A 21,808-nucleotide genomic window follows, 5' to 3' on the forward strand; every position below is an offset into this window, starting at 1 on the left:
GGCGCCTTCTCATTGGCTGCCGCCGATAGCCGAAGACCAATCAACGCTCACCACGACCGGCGGGTTCTCCCCCCCGCTCCCGCGTGACCGTTGCGGTGACGTCACGCGCCTAATTTGGCAATGAGGCCCCGCCCCACATCCGCCCGACTCTCCCCCCCCCCCACAAACCCCCCACGTCCCCCCCCACATCCGATCGCCGGGACGTGATGACGTCACCACGTCGCCGTAATATTCATAAGCCCCGCCCCCGATCCCAGCGGTTAGAACGCTGCGGCGACTTTACGTAATGACGTCATCGCGGCTCCTCACGCTAAGCCACGCCTGTCGTGACGTCACGCGCTAACATTTGCATGGAGCCGCCCCCCCCCGCCCGCGATTCATCACGTGACCCGCTATCAGCTGTTTGCTCGTTCACGTTTCTCAGGCTTCGGTTTAAACGAGCTGATGCGAGGGAAATGAATGTTACATTCTTAATCTAAGTTACTCGATGATTTGTATGCGCACGAGCCACTGATGTTGGCCAGGAACCGACATTAGGCCTCTGAACAATATGTGAGTGTGAGGTTATTCCCCACACACTCCACCGCGGGATGATCAACTCGGGTCACCGACGCCGCGTGGAGAGGCCCTCATCCAGCAGTAGATCGAACAAGTGGCCGTTCGTTTTCATTTACCTTCGTTTACAAGTTGCGTTATTAAAATGAGCGAGGTTACGTGACGGCTATTCCATAGCTGTGGTGTAAAACTGGCAACGGCACTACATATTTCACATGTAATTAATACTGCACATTTCAGGTTCATTAAGCCTAGGTATGTTTATAAAATAATGTTAACTGAAGCACAGAACAATGTTTTATTATTTGCAGAGCGTAAAATACAAAAACTGTAATACAATGAACGTAACCTCGTGTGTAACAATGTAAGCCGTCGGTGCAATTTCAAATGTGCTACAGTATTGTGAGGTTCCGTAGACATTCAATCGCGGCTTCTATCTTACATTAAAGTGTAGGGCACTTTAATTCAACACCTACAATGATGAATCAATCCAACTTGGTGTATGAAGGATTCACAATCCAGCACATCTAATCGATTCGGCGCCTATGCGCGAAACTGGTTCTATCGCTCCATCATTGTATTATAATGCACAGTATTGCAATGTAACAACGGTGTGCACATGTAACTATTTAAAATTGTACTTGTCTTCATTGAGGTGTATAATGGTTTGAATACAACTAAAGAGGAACAAGCCGCTGACGATACCACTATGACTAAAAGCAGCCAATGGGCTCTCAGCACGCGTCTCGCCGCAACCTCTCGGTGGTGGGGGGGGTCAACCACTCCCCTCGCTGCGTGAGTCACCCCCCTCCTCCACCCCTCCTTCACCCCCCTCCACTCCCCCTCCACCCCTCCCTCCACCCCTCCTCCACCCCCCCCTCCACCCCTCCTCCACCCCCCCCTCCACCCCTCCTCCACCCCCCCCTCCACCCCTCCTCCACCCCCCCCTCCACCCCTCCATCCCCCCCTCCACCCCCCCCTCCACCCCCCGTTCATTTGTGGTCGCTTCTGATAAGTTAAATACCTCAGGGGGCTTTGCCTGGGTAGGGTGGGAATGGTTTAGTTTTGTTCGTATGCGTTTGGGTGATTTGATTACCCCTGTACTTTCGTGCCTGTGCCCTACCTTATAGACTAATTCAGACCTTATTGGTTACCCCGTGCCCTTATAAATCTCAATGTTCATCCTACAGAGTCCCATCACAAAGGAGAAACAAACAAATAGACAAACCTTTTTTTCAAATAGGAACTGCAGGTTCCACACTGCCCACCAGGGATTATCTGTCTGTCTGTCGTGCATACTACAACCTCCAACACGACTACGGTATCCAACACGGATCGCACGAATGCGCTGTCCAACCAAGTTCCTACCTGCCCACTCCGAAGGAACGTGCTTTTGCCCGGATTGAAACAGATGTATGCCATATGCACCTGAAAACCCAATTTCCCTGTACAAGAATACAGGTAAACCGTATGGGTTGACAGGTATGTAGTAGCCACTGTCGCTTCTGAAAAAAAGTGTTAATACCTTAGTGGGCTTTGCCTGGGTATGATTGTTTAGTGTTATTTGTATGCGTTTGGGTGATTTGTTTACCTTGTACTGTGCACTATCGGGTTTTTGTATTGTAACTTTCTTACCCGCCCCTACGGACGTCTGTGAAAAAACTACTTTTAGCTCATCGGATTCTGCCAGTATAAATAATGTGGTTCTGAACTTCAGTAACGTTTCCTCACACAATAAACGTTCTACCACCCTAATCAAGTAGGACATTGTCCCGAACATACCTCATTTTAGCAGACCTATAACCCAAAACTCCTGTTATCTGCAACTTCTCTTATTTGTAGGGTTCACAAGAAATCCCCCGTTATCCGCGACCCTATTGCTACGTGTTCACTGTTTTCCCCATGCAGAACGCCTTACCTATCATACGCACATCGTTCGCGGAAAACTCTCATTAAGTATGATATCTCATCAAGGGGATTTCATTCCACATGTAGTGTAATAGTGCCGGCTGGTGACCAGCGGCAACCGTGGTGGACAAACAGTACACACGCCGGTGAGCATATACACGGGTGTGTCGGCAGGGCGGAGGAACTGGGGCAAGGGTCAAGGAGGGCCCTATCTGGAAGCCCCTGGAACCTGCTAGTGGGTTCGAGAATGGAGGCGCGGCCAGGGTGGAGCCAGGCCGTGCTGGTAGCATAAAAGGGGCCAAGAGCGGGAGCTTGAGGCTGCCGGTTTTGGGGATTGGATCGTCTCGTCGTTGCTGTCTCGTTGCCGTCGTCGCTGCAGTCTTGGCTCGATATTGCGCTGCTAGATAGCCTGTTAGCTATCTCGGTCAACGCCGTTGATGTTAGATGGCTAGTGACCCAAATGATAGGCTAGTGACTAGAGTGTGCAGGCGAGATCGTGTGTACAAACCTCGTCTCTGACTCACTGACGCTACACATACACCAGATAAACTAACAACCATATATCAGAATCCATATTTAGACTGGAGGAATGAGCTATGAAACAATTTTTCACAGATGTCCAGTCGGGGCGGGTCAGCAAGTTACAGCAACAATACAAATGTAGTGGTCATTGTAATGTAACACGCCGTCACCACTACTGCCCTGGTGTAGCACCAGCCATGGGCCAATATGGGGCAATAGCGAGTCCGGTCTGTACCAGGCAATGCCGTTAAGCTAGGAACCCAGAGGGCGGTTGGGAACCAGAGGTACACACCCCAGGCCCCCAGTGGGGACTGGGGGATGACACAATAGTCCCGGTCCCTCAAGAAGGTTCTAGAGAGTAGGCATGGCCAGGGGCGGAGTGACCCTGGCCACCGTATATAAGCCGGACCTCTGAACGGGTTTGCCAGTTGTCAAGCTGAAGACCCGAAGAGCCAGCCTAGAATAGGACCCTGGGAACCCCCGGACCCGATGTCCTTCTAAGGGCCGGGACCGTGTGGGACAGTGGCCGGAACCTGAAGACCATGGCTGGGTCGGGTCAGGTAGCTTCCCCTAGGGCCCCGAGCCGGAGGGATGAGATATAGAGTGGTCCCAGTGGTAGAGAGCACGATAGGCCGGAGGCTGTACCTCCCCAGGTATCGGGTGGAAGGGGCCGTTACCCCTTTGTGTCAGGGACCCTGTATTGCTATCGTTATTGCATAAATAGACGTGTTGCCTCCAAGTGAAGACTGGGTCTCCATCATTACCACTACACAAATATAAAAACGAACGATAGGACTGCCCCCCCCCTTTTAAAGTACACCCCCAGGCGCTTATACATCTACTCCATGTAATTAATGACGCATTAACACCCTCTATTCAAGAACTCCAATGTCTCCCATTCAATGTGCCCCTATTTGAAAGGGCCCTCATCTATACAGGACAACTCCGGTATGCTTTCCAACGGCAGTGGAAACGTAGCATGTCACCGATTTGAAGACCCCCCAGCCCCCCGTTTTTACCACCCTATTTAGCACCTCCTATTAACACAGTTGGCTACGTACGGTGCGAAAGAAGTTCAACACAGCGCCCATGAACGACACGTATCTTGCTCTATCCCCCTTGTAAAAAAAAAACACTCTCCACTTGTCACTCACTGAATGCCCCTTCCATCTGCCTTCTGAGCTGGTCACTTGTTATTGGTTGGCGAGGTTTATGCAACGCTGCACGCACGGCCTTTATGAACGGGAGGGCGGATGACATCGAGGTCAAATTGCACGACATGCACGGTGTTTTGTTGCCGCAACTAGCCATCGCCCCCGTGGCCATGAAGTTTGCCAAAATAGCCATCACTCCACCACAATACACTCAAAGCACGTGCTATTTCAAGGTTTCCACGGAAAGCCATTGTTGACTCAACATTTGCATAAAATGTTCTTCAGAAGCACGATTCATAAATAAAGCAGCTCCGATATGCGAATAATTTATATTTTAATACATATTGGCACTCGAAACGGAGTACACATTTGGTGCAATACATGTGTGAATATATTACGTGTTTTGTAATATAAAATGTATAACCATAAAATCAATTACCTGTCAGGGTTACAATTCAGAAACTGATTCTCTCGTGTACAGTTTGATTGTTTTTATCTTATTGACATGAGTTTTGTGTTTCCTTAGTACAGTTGTTTGCTCCATGAGCCTAAATGTAACATAATTTGCATATTATGTACACAAATCTATTCTCAAGTAGAATATTAGATGCACATATCGTGTGCCTAGGAATAAGCATCGATCGAGTCACATGCATAGCAAATATACCAATAAAGTGGAAATCTATTTTATACTGTGGACATCACAGGCTAATTACACAATGTTGCTCTGGATCAGCCATCACTCTGGGTTGTTGGAAAGTACGGAGCTGGTCAGCGCGAGTTGGATTTATTTTGTTCTTCTAAATAAATAAATATGCTATCGTCACGTGAGATAAGGAGAAGCCATTGAAATCTCACACAACAGTGCAACAGATTTTCAGACTTATTGAAAAAAATGAAGTTGCTTTTTATCCGTTACGCATTACGGGTCCGCACCATCCCACACTGCTGTAAGACTGACATCGCAGTCAACCCGGTATATTTCATCTTCAGAGATGGAATGTAACTAAATTAAGTGCAAAACAAAGCGTAATGAATTTTGTGTACGGGCATTGCCTGAGATATTCAATTGACTAAAGTGCTTGAGAACAGTGAAATCGCTGGTGGCTGTCTCGATTCAAACCCAGGATATCTCGGTGGTGTTGGCTCATTATACTCACCTATAATTTGTCCACCTCAGTTGCCTTAACAATATGGAATGGTTGAGACAGTAATTTGACTTCATAGGAAAGTGTTTAAGGCACAGTAAGTCGTTTTAAAAGAGGGAAACCTCAGCTATTCCCACATCAACGATTGAGAATTTGTTCCAATGTGACAGCAGTATATGTTCATCATCATTCACGTTTTGTCCAATGCTGGATGAAAGTTTCCCAATGCTGGCGTCATCCCACGCGGTCCTGCGATCCCACAATCCATCCCCCTCTCCTGCAAATAAGCCGATCTCATCACTCCATCTCCACAGCATTTTATTTGTATAGAAATCAACAGCATACAATATTGCTAAAAAAACATTGCGACGCTCTTTATACCTTCGTATTTACCAACTACACGCACTGTATTGTAAAAAAATATATGAAACAAATACATTGTTGGTTTTGTGTTCAAACTTCTATCAATTATATCTTTCACACCCGTGCGTGCCCACATGCATGCAAACATTGTGCAGCATTAGGTAAAAACAATGGTTGTTCATTAATAAACGTGTCAATGTCGTGCAATACAAAAGACCTACCAGCCTAGCATTAGTATGAGCTTTGCCTGCCATTCATTTTGAGTTCCAAAGCTATTCCAGAGTCAAGTCACGAACGATACTTTGATCCGCTTGACATTACCATAACTTAACACCGACCACAAAGCCACGTCGTCCTCATGGACCAGCTTGCCAGCAGTCAGCAAAGAGCCACATTACTGCATGTTCTCTCAACTTTACAGTGCACAGAATTCATGACGATACAGACAGCTTAGTCCAGAGGGAAGGCAATTCCTATAGGCAGCGAGGGTTGGAGCACATGGTCAAAGTCATTAGGAGTTCATTGTCATCTGCAGCCCTTTGTGAGAAAATTGATTTGGAAATATGTTTTAAATATAATGCAGGATATTAGAGCGTCTATTGTTCCATCTTTGACTGAAGGTCTCCCTCGTCCTCTCTGTCCTCCTTGGAGCTCCCTTCACTTGTTGATGAAAGGGTGATAGGTTTGATAATTCGTGACCTAAAAAAAACACTTCCCGACTGGGTCCTTTAATGTCCCCATTTATTGTTCCTTGCTCTATAAATAACCCAAATCAATACATTTCTTCTCATCTTGTCCTAAATTAAATAAAGATGACAACTGTTACCCCGATTCTGAAAGAAAAAAAACTCACTCTACCACAATTTAGTACATCTTCATCCCATTTCTAATTTCCCTTTCATATCTAAGATTGATTTGAAGCTTTCGTGACTGCAGGAATCTATATTCTTTGGTTCTTTCGGTAAAGTCACGTAGGTAGAAAATAAAATAAATCACGACGTTTCAGGCGCAACACAAGCATCCATCATCAGGTGGGAAAAGCCTTTGGCTTACGTGACTTTACCGAAAGAATCAAAGAGTATATCTAAGATTCTTTGAACATGTCATGCTTATCCATTTATTTAACCACCTTATCAAATAGAACTTTTATGATCCACTGCATTCTGGTTTACGGGCAAATCATGCAACTAACACGGGAACACACTCTATTGCGTGTTCCCGAATCATCTTCTGGCTCCCTTGTTTGGTTCTCCTGGATTTATCGGCTGCCTTCGACACACCTGACCGCTTTATTCTCCTCGAGTGCCTACACAGCCGTCTGGGAGCCTCTGAAGCTTTTCTCGCTTGGTTCTCTAATCTTTATGATCAACATTGCTTTATATTTCTATAAAAGGTCCATATTCTTAATCTCTCGTGTTCTACTCTTGGTCCTCGACTTTTCATTATCTACTTTCTCCCACTGGGAAACATCAACTCCTCTTTGCATCTGTGGCCTGGAGGAAGACGGTGGGCTGAGCCCTTCCCCTATCATCTCGTCATCGTTAAAATTAAAGGTATGTAAAGTTAATGTAATGTTTCTTTATATTTTATTCTGTTATTGTGTAATGTACCGTATTTTATTCGGCCTTTAGTTAATAAACGGGCAACTTAAGCTATGATGAGTCTGACCGTGGCCGTGGTTCCCCTAACCCCCTTTTTCCCATAGGCCTCTGGACTTTACCAACCGCAAATTTACCAACCGCAAGGGTTTTCAGGAAGACTAATCCTCGTGGTTGGCGAGGGATTACTGTAGCATGGAAAACCGGTATCCTCATCGTTAACAAAAGGTACATTGACATTTCTACCACAAGCTTTATTTATTCAACTCTGACTTGATTGTTGTCAAGGAATTACACATTTTGGATTTGGAGCTGTCTTTTACTCGCCAATCTTGCCTTTCCTGTAAATGTTCTTTCATCTTTATAGTACATCTCTAACTCACGCGGCTGCTGAAACATCCATTCATGCCGTTGTACCCTCCAGGCTGTTTTACTGCCGTTCTCTTTCATATGGTCTCCCGAATTTTGTTATTGAACAGATTAAATCAGTCCAAAATTATGACGAGGTCCTGAATTCCCTTCATTGGCTCCCCATCTGTATTTTTTTTAATAAAGTTACAACGTACAACGCACCCGTTAGAACGCAGTCTGTGCGGTCGATGACGAACTACTTTCTTAAACTGTGCAGCAGAGCAGACTGATTCCGTACGCGGAATGAGACAGTAACGTGGCGGCGGCATACGCTCCATTATTTGTCCCACCATCTCACTGTGTGCGTTCAGTCGTACATCGAATCTCGGCAAACTTTATCGTTACATTATTTATGTTTTGGTGAAACGCATTTTTCACTTAACACGGCACTTTTCAGGAACGCATCTACCGCGTAAGCCGAGCACGTACTGTACCACACTGTGAGATGTAATTTTGTATGAGCAATGCTATATAAAAATGTATTATTGTTCTTATTAAGTCTTGGTTGAACTCTCCTCCACATACATTTGCATCTGCAGCCACACAAACAAACAAAAATTCCACAATGTTAAAATCCAAACATATGCATTATCTAAGATATGTGTTACTTTGTTACCTTGCCTCATTACTTACTCATCCATAATGCACCTGAACTCATCATATCTCGAAAGCTACGCATTGTTTAGCCTGGATAAGTGCTTTGGTTGAGTGACCACCATGCATGGCAGGTGTTATAGCCATAACAATTTTTGGTTGCATGTTAGACAACAGAGATCAGTGCAGCAATACTGTTGTCCGGTACTTGTATGCTCCTACCTTGACAAAACCGCAAGGACTTGTGTGACTTATAGTCAAATAGCCCCGATGATTCTAGATTTGAAGTTTTCATGACTGCAAGGATCCATACTCTTTGGTTTTTTCGGTAAAGTCACGTAGGTAAAAAACTAAATAAAATAAATTAAAATTAAAACAAACCACGACGTTTTGAAGGCAACACAAGCCTCCGTCATCAGGTGGCTGCTCCAGCAAAATTACTATAGCGTATGAAGAGAGCTATTTCTGAGACGCATGTTTATTTAGTTTTTTACCTACGTGACTTTACCGAAAAAACCGAAGAGTAGAGCCCCTATGACTTGCATGGTGTGGCAAAGCACTCATCCAGCAGTGGATTTACAAAAAAGACCGTGCACGTGTTATCTTTGCTCTGTGATGCGAGATGAACGTTGCTGAATCATAACACAAAATGCAATAACTTAATTAAAATGTAAATGGTCAAATGTCATTGTTTCCCAAAGCATGCGTAGTAAGTGGTCGTTTATTTGCAGGAATGCAATGCATGCGTGGAGCAGTTATTTAGTGCTTCAGGGTGCTTATGTATTCATGAACTATGGCAACCTACTTGAAAACTCCACTCTGAATCAAATATTTCTCAGTGCAAAGAGTTTGGTGGTTTCAGCCACAGAACATAGCGCACCATCACATATCCAACTCACTGGGGTCCGAGATAAAAGCAGATATATGAAACGGCGAGAGAAGAAAATTACATTTACACCACGCACATATAGATTATTGGACAAAAACAAATCAAAAACGGTTTTAAACAATATAACTTATAACTAAGTGATTACAGATAAATTACTACAGTAAAACCTTGGATTGCGAGTAACTTGGTCTGCGAGTGTTTTGCAAGACGAGCAAATTTTTTAAATAAATATTAATTTGATAAACGAGTGAGGTCTTGCAATACGAGTAGTACGTGTATACGCTTTGTCTGCCGAGCGTCACGTGATCACAACTGATATACGAGTGCTTTGGATTACAAACACGTTTCCGGAACGAATTATGCTCGCAATCCAAAGTTTTACTGTATAGAGTTATGTACATTACTATGTGGTTTACAGTATAATTCAAGAAGCTTTCTAAAAGCAACACTTCTAATAGAAATTTAAAACTGAGAATAATAAATGGGCAACAGCTTACATTGAATTACTTTATAACTCTGAAAAAAAGTCCTTAATGGGTTTCTGCGTAAAGGATATTTGTTGCGCAGCCATGTAAAAAAATAAACAGACATACATTTGTTGCGCGGGGCCTGCCTCAAACTGTCACTGTCATTTTCCGGGACTGGTTGGTGGGCGGTTAACTCTTTCCCAGTTTTTCTTCCGATTTCATTCCAATGACGTACAGTGAGGGAAAAAAGTATTTGATCCCCTGCTGATTTTGTACGTTTGCCCACTGACAAAGAAATGATCAGTCTATAATTTTAATGGTATGTTTATTTGAACAGTGAGAGACAGAATAACAACAACAAAATCCAGAAAAACGCATGTCAAAAATGTTATAAATTGATTTGCATTTTAATGAGGGAAATAAGTATTTGACCCCTCTGCAAAACATGACTTAGTACTTGGTGGCAAAACCCTTGTTGGCAATCACAGAGGTCAGACGTTTCTTGTAGTTGGCCACCAGGTTTTCACACATCTCAGGAGGGATTTTGTCCCACTCCTCTTTGCAGATCTTCTCCAAGTCATTAAGGTTTCGAGGCTGACGTTTGGCAACTCGAACCTTCAGCTCCCTCCACAGATTTTCTATGGGATTAAGGTCTGGAGACTGGCTAGGCCACTCCAGGACCTTAATGTGCTTCTTCTTGAGCCACTCCTTTGTTGCCTTGGCCGTGTGTTTTGGGTCATTGTCATGCTGGAATACCCATCCACGACCCATTTTCAATGCCCTGGCTGAGGGAAGGAGGTTCTCACCCAAGATTTGACGGTACATGGCCCCGTCCATCGTCCCTTTGATGCGGTGAAGTTTTCCTGTCCCCTTAGCAGAAAAACACCCCCAAAGCATGTTTCCAACTCCATGTTTGACGGTGGGGATGGTGTTCTTGGGGTCATAGGCAGCATTCCTCCTCCTCCTCCAAACACGGCGAGTTGAGTTGATGCAAAAGAGCTCCATTTTGGTCTCATCTGACCACAACACTTTCACCCAGTTGTCCTCTGAATCATTCAGATGTTCATTGGCAAACTTCAGACGGGCATGTATATGTGCTTTCTTGAGCAGGGGGACCTTGCGGGCGCTGCAGGATTTCAGTCCTTCACGGCGTAGTGTGTTACCAACTGTTTTCTTGGTGACTATGGTCCCAGCTGCCTTGAGATCATTGACAAGATCCTCCCGTGTAGTTCTGGGCTGTTTCCTCACGGTTCTCATGATCATTGCAACTCCACGAGGTGAGATCTTGCATGGAGCCCCAGGCCGAGGGAGATTGACAGTTATTTTGTGTTTCTTCCATTTGCGAATAATCGCACCAACTGTTGTCACCTTCTCACCAAGCTGCTTGGCGATGGTTGTGTAGCCCATTCCAGCCTTGTGTAGGTCTACAATCTTGTCCCTGACATCCTTGGAGAGCTCTTTGGTCTTGGCCATGGTGGACAGGTTGGAATCTGATTGATTGCTTCTGTGAACAGGTGTCTTATATACAGGTAACAAGCAGCGATTAGGAGCACTCCCTTTAAGAGTATGCTCCTAATCTCAGCTCGTTACCTGTATAAAAGACACTTGGGAGCCAGAAATCTTTCTCATTGAGAGGGGGTCAAATACTTATTTCCCTCATTAAAATGCAAATCAATTTATAACATTTTTGACATGCGTTTTTTCTGGATTTTGTTGTTGTTATTCTGTCTCTCACTGTTCAAATAAATCTACCATTAAAATTATAGACTGATCATTTCTTTGTCAGTGGGCAAACGTACAAAATCAGCAGGGGATCAAATACTTTTTTCCCTCACTGTACATGTACGTTATCCATCAGTGTACGTCATTGCAAACGAATCGGAAGAAAAACAAAAACAATAAATTTATCGGTGCGTTTTCCACCCCAAAGACGTACCAAGGCTCCCACAAGGCCATGCAGCTATCATAGAGTCATGTCGCTACGGATCTTTGCGGAGAGTATAAAAGCAATGGCGCTGTGCCTCTAAATGCTTGCACGTTCCTAGATTCAGTGGTGAACAGGGCACCAACCCTGCAACTTGCAGACGTCTTGGAACGGGAAAGGGTGAATTGGTCAGTGCGAACCTGACGGTCAAATAAGCAATGTACTAAACGCACACAAATTTTATGATTAAAACAATTTAGAATTTCACTCAAAGCAGCCATACAAAATTGACCGGTTACGAACATTAACACTCGCACACATCATCATAGCTAAAGAGTAGCATCTCACGATAGTAGGTACAGAGAAAAGGCGAGTTGCATATCATCTTGTCAAAACAACACATCTGTTCTGTGTGCTCGGAATTCCAATCCATGCTTACTTTAAATATGGCTGAAGACATGGTCTTCAAAGGGACCATTCTTGCTGAAGACATCGCTATCTCTTCTTCATCAGCTTGGACCAACGGAAAGCTCTTCCAAGACGCCAAAGTACATCCACAGAAATAACACAACAGATGAGTCAATGCTCTACGGCAAAACACAATGAGCTTCACTGTATTATTGCCTTTTGCATCGAATTGAGGTACCATACTTTATATGGCATACGAGTCCCAATAAAATCTGGTAATCCTGCAATATTTGTTTAACAAGCCTGAATCTGCCGATGGTCTGGCTGATAGACTACATCTTTTTAATTTTATTTGTATATGTGGAGACACAGAATGGAGTTCTGCTTATATATATCAATCCATGTCTATTCTCAATTAGCAGATTAATGTGTTTGTGCCACTGTTTTCATACACGTGATTTCCATCACAGTGGTGTAGTTTATCACAAAACCATTTTTGATTGCAATCAGAAATCAGTAAGTGTAATTTAATCTCGCTTATCCTGACACGCAATATTTTAAATCTCACAAGAGCCAAACAATTGACGGGTGTGCAGGAATAAAAACAGTCCGCCGACTTAAGAAGAGTCCCACTCGTTTGGTGACCCTATCTGTACGTACCGATCATTTAATAATGCGGCGCGCTGATGTTGACGATGGACGTATTGACAATGTAGAAAAATGTAAAAAAGTGTTCGTCTGCGTGGTTTCAATTTCCTGTTCCTAAACGCCTCTTGACCTGCCACTCTGTAAGGTCGGGGGGGGGGGGTTTATGAAAGTGCAAAGAATTACCTTTTGCATTTGAACAACCTCTGTGCTTGCCATGGCGTTCTCCAATGTGTGCACAAATATTGTGAAAGAACAATCTATAAAAACAATACAATCGCACACAAAACAGACACATGTTATTGAAAATGTGTATCATCATTTGACTATTGATATACAATAGATGTTTATCCATCTCTCCTCTTATGCTGAACTAAACATCGATCATATCCAACAAAAATAAAATCCCCTTTCCATTATGCTACCCAACTCTACCCAGTAGAGCTTGGTGAAGGGAGGGTAAGACAGACCCAGGACTGGTTCAGGTATCAATCTCCACTGATGCTGAATCGTGGCCGTGAATCGAATGCAGGTCGCCGGGTTCCTAGCGCAGTACACGAACCACTGCGCCACCGCTCCACCTCCCAGCTGGATTACGGTATGCACAACAGCTGATGCAAACGAATGCTTTATTTGCATATTCTTGACCCTCAAAGACAAGATCACCAATGATTGAAAGGGTCACTGGAATATCATGGGACAATGTGGCTCTGATGAAGACCAAAATAAATAAATAAATAGCTCGCCAGTTAAGGCCCACCGAGCTATGTAGCTCTTTTTCAGAGGCGACCTGGCTAGAAATGATAGTTCAACGAAGTGGCTTATCACGTGGACATTTATAGCAGTCAAAGACTCTAAAGCAAGTTTATTATAAATGTGGAGGGAAAAACTGGAGGATCTTGAGAAAAATCCACACGACCACGGGGGCAGAGAAACACGCAAACTCCAAATATACAACAGGCGTCAGGGTCGGGATCGAACCCGCGACCCTCATGTATACCGGGGCGAGGTAGTTAACATCTCATCACCGCAGCGCAACATGTTACCGCGCAGCTGCGTAATGCGATGTGCTAAACAGCCGGGCAAAGGGCTAAAGTCGAAGGTATAATGGTGACCCTCGGTGGAAGAGCACCTGCAGGGTTCTCCTCGAGGATGGAGTCGGCCACGCTGATCTTGAGCAGGAAGGCTCGTAGAGCTCTCTCAAGCCCGGCCAGCATCTCATCTAAGCTGCCAATGGGGCAAGAACAGTGCAGGCTTACCGAGTGAGCTCCAACCATGAGGTGTGCATCCTTTATGCGTGCGATCTGTTATGTGCACGCATGACCAAATCACGGTTATCTTCAACAGGTAAGCTCACAGGGTTTTTTCCAGCATGGACAATTTCCTATTTATGTGCAGGGACTTTCTTAAAGCAGGATGCCTGATCATGATGAAAAAAAACTGAAGATAATTGGCAAACTCAAGGTCAGAAAGACTTGGGCACACCGGCCTAGGTAAATAATTTTCAACAAGAATACAGTATTTGTTGTTTCATAGTTGTTTACTTAGCAACGTTACAATCCGTATACATTTCAAGCTGTTACAGCTCGTGTGCAGATTCTAGGTGGATTGATAGATCACAGGACTGCAAGAGATGGTGATGGCTTGGAAGTGGTCTTTACGTAGCAGTGGATTGATCATGGCCAACGACAATGATTGTGACGGTTACCTGTGCGACGCAACGTTGGGTGGCGATATCTCGAAGACAAACCGCTCCACCGGCTTATTCTCCTTGTTCACAATGGCCACCACAAACTGCTCCACGGCATTCTGTCGTTGCGGAAAGGCAATGATGAAACCCCACAATGTAAACGCACTTAGGGCAGGTAAGCAAGTGCATGTGTAGTACCATATAATGTCAATCTGTAACTGTGGTGTGTAACAACACAGTCCAAAACACACCTGTTCCAACAGAGGCCGAATGCAGTGCAAAGTATCCTCGATGTATTTGTTCACCTCTGGGTGGCAAGACATCTGCAAACAAACAAAACAACTGTTGACACTTTATACATTCCGCACTGCAAATGTGATTCACACGGAAGCAACTCAAACCTCCTTTTGAGCCGTGCCGGCACGCTGTGCCGAGCCTGCCCGGTGTGGGTCAGGAAGCAAAAGAATCCGAGGCCTTTAGTTAATGCACTGCTGGATGAGTGCCTACCCATGCCGTGTGGGTCACGCGGAGGTTAATTGGCCACACTTCACCGTGCTGGTCGGTGCGGATTAGTGAAGGTGGGCAGCGTGCCGATGGGACAACGGATGTTCTGCACTGCCCTCTGCTGTCGGTCACGAATGCGTATGGTGGTCCTCCCATTCAAGTACAGTAGAACCTCGGAGATCGAACGCACCAGAACTCGAACAAATCGGTGTTCGAACGATATTTCCGAACATTTTTTGCCCCGGAAACCGAACGAAATTCGGAGGTCGAACGGCCAATCGCGACTTAAAAGGACCTGTATGGCCGAGACGCGTATGGCAGCGTGCATGACGCCTGCCCAGACAAAGGTTTTACCACCTCCTCCTCCTCACCACCTTCCATTCAAGCCATCAACTCTCCTTACTACAGGTAAAGTGAAGTTCAATGTTCATTTATTTAATTTATTCCATATATTTATTCATTTATTCCATTTATTTATTGTTTCTTGTTTTTTTGTATGCTTTTATGCATGTAATTACTGTAAACTTCGTGTAAAAATGCTTTATAATGAGAGATTTCTTGTGTCTGGAACCAATTAATGTAATTTACATTTATTCTTATGGGGAAAATTAATTCGGTGTTTGAACAAATTGGTGTTCGAATGGCTTTCTGGAACGAATTAAGTTCGATCTCCGGGGTACCACTGTACTATCCAGGTTCAACTCTGCTGCTTAGCTTCCAGCGATTTGACAGAGCGGGGTGCGTTTTTGGTAAATTGCTCACGCGTGATTAATTATAACTGTCATTTGATAACATTCTGGAACGTATTCACTGTTGTAAATTCAAATGTGTCCACCACATCCAGATTGAATCAATTTCAAAAAGATTTTTAAAAAGGTGCGTACCGTTTACATTGATAATCTGTTCATGAGTAAAATGTTTTTTTGGAAGGAAGTTAACACTTATACATTTCTAAAACACTTTTATTAATATAAATCAGTGATGTGTTTGTGCTGTCTTGTGTACTGTGTGTGGTTTGGCATGATGTCTGATGTTTCCATTCCCTAAAGGAGTTCCCAGCACATGGCCCGAAACGTCGGACATCATTCCGAACAAGGCACGGTACAGCCCTAATACCCATCAGAGGGCTAAGTAAGTTACAGTAATTATAAATCTGTTTGCTATTGTGTGTTTGAACCAGCTGACCAGGACTGGGTTCAGACATGGCTCCATCACTTTTCACCCAGGCAACCAGACAGCACAGACTGCACATATTTCTTGACTTATCGCGATTACAACAATTACGTACATTTATAAACACGCATAAAAAAAACTTTATACAATTTAGGACAATAATTTATATGGCATTTTTTTACTTATCTATGATTCTCATACTCTGTGGGGACACTAAGCTAAGGGACGGTGAGGAAGATGAGGAAAACGAAAGTTTCAAGTGTATATTCTTGGTTCTTTCGGTAAAATCTTAATTTTGGAGCTTTCGTGACTGCAGGAATTATTCTTTGGTTTTTTCGGTAAAGTCACGTATAAAGATAAAATAATAATTTATTATTATTATTATTATTTTATAAAATAATAATGTATTATTATTTTATCTATATACGTGACTTTACCAAAAGAACCAAAGAATCTTTCGGTAAAGTCACGTACCAAAAGAACCAAGAATATGAATCCCTGCAGTCACGAAAGCTTTACATCGAAATTTCAAGTGTATATATTTTTTGTGTTTAACCAGGTGTGGGAAACTCGAAGGGACCAAGATAGTCTAATTTGCAAAAGAGTGACCCTGGCTCAGCGAAATGTCAGTGAAGGTGACGTGAATGTGAGCGAAGAGAAGGTGAGACGGAGGTATTCCCATCAGGAAGCACTCTCATTCTCCCAGCTGCATTATCTTAATTGTAAGTGTTGTGGGTTTACTCACCAACACACCGGTGTGCTCAACTAGTAACTAATTGGGTCTTCTTTGTTTACGTGACAACCCTTAATAATTGGCTGTGTCGGGTGGTGGCAGGTTTAACGACACATTTATATTTACGCGATCTAACCCACAAAAAGATCTCTATTATGCATCATCTCATTTTACAAAAGGGAACAATTACAGGAAGAGGGGGTAAACACAATAATAAATTAATTATATAAACAAGTATTAAAAAAAAAACATTCTGAGGTTACAATAACGGATTGTTGGCATTGTACCTGCACGGGCACGTTGTACTTCCTGCGTTTCTCAAAGATGCCAAGCGGGTAAAGTTGCCGCACATAGAGGATCATGTGGACGGCAACTTCCAGGAACTCGCAGAGGATGTCTGCAGCCACTGGAAGGAGAAAAGACAAAGAGATCCCCCGTGTGTAGCCTTAACAAGACTGTTGGGGGCCACGTTCTGCTCGCCAGTAGCGCCTATGAAGAGCCCAGCACTGTGGCACACGAGGGGGTGGGTGACCAGCACCACTCATCACAAGCTCACGCTCGTTACACACAAAGTGCTTGCCACGAATGAACCACAATACCTTGCTGATCTCGTCAAGGAGCATAAACCATCATCACACGAACTCCGGTCATCCTCACAGCAGCTTCTGGCTCACCATCGAACAAAGATGGTCACCGCATCGCGCGCTTTCGGATGCGCTTCCGCGGCCGTCTGGAACGCTCTTCCATCCGATATTAGGAAGCCACTGGAGCTACGCACTTTTAAATCATCATCTCGATTGACAAACTCATTTCTTTGGAACTGCTTTTTGTGTTTCATTTGTTGTCCTTCCCCCGCACCGCTGATTAGCGCAGTTGGCGGCGTACAGTGCAAAAGAAATTCAACATACATACAAACAGTAACAATCTAAATAAACAAACTCAACATGTGTCAATAACACAAACATGGAACGTTGGATCAACGTTGGCCCAACGTTCCATGTTTACTGGCGAGATCCAGGCCCCCAGAGGGCGTCTTACGCGGAGATGGAGCGATGCAATGAGTTTGTGCGCAGGCTTCAGATGGATTACAACTCCAAGAAGCTTTCATCTAGCAGTTAATTAATCTTGACTGATGGCTATTATGCATACAATGCACTCGAGTGTGATGACAAAGATGCAACGACAGAACATGATGAGGGTGGACATTTTTTTTTATCAAGAGTCAAATTTTGACCATTTATCCAGTGGGGTGCAATATTCCACATTCCTATGGCTGTGACCAGTTCGCATTAACCACACGTACTTGTGGTGAACATGTAAACAAAAACAATGCTCCGATAATTCCTTGCAAAAGTTTTTCTATTTGGTGTTTAAACATCTTAACACCTGTTTTATTGCCAGAATGCGTAACACCTATTTTCTTATTTCATCATGAGACCTCCTTTGCCAGTAGCAAAATATAATAGTTTTTTAAAACCTATTATTATAAACCTATTATTATATTTTGCTACTGGCAAAGGAGGTCTCATGATGTAAATTATTACCCGAGCTCTCAATACGCTGATGGTGCGTTGTCTTTGAGTTGTGCGCCTTTTGGCGTCATCTGGTCGAACACCGTATGAGACTGGGCTCTAAGAAAAGCTGTCTCTGGTGTGGACCAATCAATTTCAAGGACAATGCATACATTATCAGAGTGCTGTTTTTTTTTTGCATTTTGACCACAGGTATTGTGGTTAATGCAAACATGATCCCTTGTAAAAAGGTGTCAAGTTTTGTGCCAGATAAAAGGGTACAAAAACTATTATTAAACCTATTCTTGTTCTTTCATACTTTGATACTGGCAAAAAGGTCCCATTTTGCAGCTGCTCACGCCGAGCGATAAATGCCCTCATAGTGGCATTGTCCTTGTGCTGTCCGCCTTTTGGTGTTGTTCTCTGATCTGACACTGGTGATACTATAGGCCATGAAGAAGGCTGCTGGTCTCTGGTCTGACACTGGTGATACTATAGGCCATGAAGATGGCTGCTGGTCTCTGGTCTGACACTGGTGATACTATAGACCATGAAGAAGGCTGCTGTTCTCTGATCTGACACTGGTGATACTATAGGCTATGAAGAAGGCTGCTGTTCTCTCTGGTCTGACACTGGTGATACTATAGACCATGAAGAAGGCTGTTGCTCTCTGGTCTGACACTGGTGATACTATAGACCATGAAGAAGGCTGCTGGTCTCTGTTCTGACACTGGTGATACTATAGACCATGAAGAAGGCTGCTGGTCTCTGGTCTGACACTGGTGATACTATAGACCATGAAGAAGGCTGCTGGTCTCTGATCTGACACTGGTGATACTATAGGCTATGAAGAAGGCTGCTGTTCTCTCTGGTCTGACACTGGTGATACTATAGACCAGGGGTCTGAAACCTTTAAGACATAAAGAGCCACTTGGACCCGTTTCCGAAGGAAAAAATAAACTGGGAGCCGCAAAACCATTGCAACATTTAAAACAAATATAACACTGCATATATTGTTTCTTACCTTATTGCTATATACAGGATCGTGCAGTCAGCTGTCAATCTGAATAAAAAAAGGACTTTTTCACTTAACAATGTAAAATATATTTTTGCAAATTAATAGCTAAATTACCTGGTTAATGGGATTTTTGCTCCTGAACTTCAGTGCACAGTGTCTGCACATCAGGGCTGTAAGACGTCACCTTCATTTTCACACAGGCTTGCAAGCTGTCATCTGTGAGGCGTGATCGATGTTTGTTTTTAATATAGTTCATGTTGGAGAAGACCTGCTCACATACATATGTGGAGCCGAAGATCGACAGGACTCCAAATGCATACTTTTTCATGTTTATATAAGTGTTGGGGATGGCATTCCATGTTTCGAATACAAGTTTGTCCTGTTTGGGAAGGTTTTCAATATCACTCCATTTATGATTCTGAGCCAGAATGGCCTTCTGACGGGCAACATCCTCAAGAGTAGCGGTCAAGCATTTGAACTTGGACACCCATATATCTTTGTCGGCTATATCGGCCAGTTCCATCTCAAGATCAGGTTGACTTACACCTGCAAATGCAGTCATATTCAATAGGGATGGATCGATCGCCAGGGGAGTGACAGGGAAGGATAATGTCGTTTTTTCCTCTGAACTCACAGAATCGTTTCCCAAACGAACTTTGCATTGTGGTGATTGCAGACTTGAAATATTCCAAATTTATCGTATCATGACTTTGTTTGAACTCTCTCAAAGAGGGAAAGTGAGACAGTGTACCTCTCTGTAAATCTTTGACAAACACTGTCAACTTGCGCTCGAATGCCAAAACCTCCTCCAGCATGTGCAGGGCTGTGCCTCCTTTCCCCTGAAGGGTTGTATTTAGCGTGTTTAGATGTGCTGTCATGTCTACCATAAAATGTAATTTTTCCAGCCACTCTGGCTGTTCCAGCTCAGCAAAGGTGAGCTCTTTGCTGCCCAGGAAGGTTTTTACTTCTTCCAAACATGTGACAAAGCAACGGCAACGTTATTGCCTGTCACCGGGCGGGCAGTGTGGAGCGGAGCGGCGACCTGTCAGCAGCGGCAACGCCAGAGCAGGTGTCACAGTGCGCCTCCTCCCCTCGCTAGCATCCGCCCCGGAGCCGCGGTCAAGGTTCAAAAGAGCCGCATGCGGCTCCGGAGCCGCAGGTTGCCGACCCCTGCTATAGACCATGAAGAAGGCTGTTGCTCTCTGGTCTGACACTGGTGATACTATAGACCATGAAGAAGGCTGCTGGTCTCTGTTCTGACACTGGTGATACTATAGACCATGAAGAAGGCTGCTGGTCTCTGGTCTGACACTGGTGATACTATAGACCATGAAGAAGGCTGCTGGTGTCTGGTCTGACACTGGTGATACTATAGACCATGAAGAAGGCTGCTGTGTCTGGTCTGACACTGGTGATACTATAGACCATGAAGAAGGCTGCTGGTCTCTGGTCTGACACTGGTGATACTATAGACCATGAAGAAGGCTGCTGCTCTCTGGTCTGACACTGGTGATACTATAGGCCATGAAGAAGGCTGCTGGTGTCTGGTCTGACACTGGTGATACTATAGACTGTGAAGAAGGCTGCTGTGTCTGGTCTGACACTGGTGATACTATAGACCGTGAAGAAGGCTGCTGTGTCTGGTCTGACACTGGTGATACTATAGGCCATGAAGAAGGTTGCCGTCTCTGGTGTAGGCCAATCAGTTTCAGACAATGCGTGTCTATATATAATTGTCAGAGCAATGTCTGTTTGCATGTTCATCACAAGTACTTTGTGGTTAATGCGGCAACTCGATTCCTTGCAACATGTTTCTATTTGGTGTTTGAACGTCTTAACGCCTCCTGTTTTATCGCTAGAAAGGCTAAAACCTATTCGTATTGTTTCATACAGGGACTACATTTGTTTTTATATCCGCCGCGAGAGGCGATGGTGATGGATGGTGAACGTGGTGATGGATTTCGGTTCTTACCCTGCGTGGGATTCACGTCTTGGCAGGTGCTCATGTCTGTGATTGATGATGAAGAGGTCAGCTTGAGCAGCAGCAGCAGCACTCTGCTGAGTACAGTACTGCACGGTCACCTGCTTAGAGGGGAATCAAACGCACTACGACGACGTGGTATTAAAAATGCAGAGCGGCATACGGCCCGGACTGGTGAAGTATGGTCAAACAATCGCCCCCAAGACAGCGTCAAGGGCCCACCCTCCAGCAGTGCATTGTCAACAAGTGCGCGCATGGCGTGTGTTGTTAACCCGGACGTAGCTGGCGTTGTCCCGGGAGGGATGGGGGCAGAGCGCCCACGTGGTTGAACACGTGGAGTGTTCATGGAGCCTGGCAGCCACGAGAGGGCACGATAACCACGTTTCAAACGCTTTTGGCACAATACCACCACGCCTCATCGCCAAAGAGAGAAAAAATCAACCCACATTCGTCAACAACACTGTGTTGTAGCCTTAAATAATAAGTAATATTTTAAAAACGCTTTTATTAAATGGACCCTACGACTCTAGGAAGTGGCCCCGAAGCTTGCCATAACGTAAGGGACCGTGGTGATTTACAGGCAACGTCAGTTGAGCGTGCACAATTAGACCC

General features: G+C 44.4%; 1 protein-coding gene across 1 annotated transcript; it reads right to left on the reverse strand.

Annotated features, from left to right (window-relative positions):
- Positions 1-5,291: 5,291 nt before the first annotated feature.
- On the reverse strand, positions 5,292-21,609 carry MAD2L2 (mitotic arrest deficient 2 like 2). Its single transcript, XM_078877079.1, has 8 exons — positions 21,188-21,609; positions 16,974-17,092; positions 14,528-14,599; positions 14,295-14,395; positions 13,719-13,813; positions 12,773-12,846; positions 11,973-12,065; positions 5,292-8,192 (listed from the first exon to the last, which is right to left on the reverse strand). Exons 1-8 carry the CDS (start codon positions 21,219-21,221, stop codon positions 8,154-8,156), a joined length of 627 nt encoding a protein of 208 aa, XP_078733205.1. The 5' UTR covers positions 21,222-21,609; the 3' UTR covers positions 5,292-8,153.
- Positions 21,610-21,808: the final 199 nt, after the last annotated feature.

Source organism: Lampetra fluviatilis, chromosome 46 (assembly GCF_964198595.1).
Source record: "Lampetra fluviatilis chromosome 46, kcLamFluv1.1, whole genome shotgun sequence".
In the NCBI taxonomy this organism is placed as follows: Eukaryota; Metazoa; Chordata; class Hyperoartia; order Petromyzontiformes; family Petromyzontidae; genus Lampetra; species Lampetra fluviatilis.

Excerpts from the sequence above, each read along its gene's own strand:
- MAD2L2 (XM_078877079.1), bottom strand. The coding sequence starts at position 21,221 with ATGAGCACCTGCCAAGACGTGAATCCCACGCAGG. Across the intron at positions 14,396-14,527 it reads TTCGGCCTCTGTTGGAACAG|AATGCCGTGGAGCAGTTTGT; the intron begins GTGTGTTTTGGA and ends CCGCAACGACAG. Across the intron at positions 8,193-11,972 it reads TGTCTTCAGCCATATTTAAA|ATGCAAATGTATGTGGAGGA; the intron begins GTAAGCATGGAT and ends GTGTGGCTGCAG.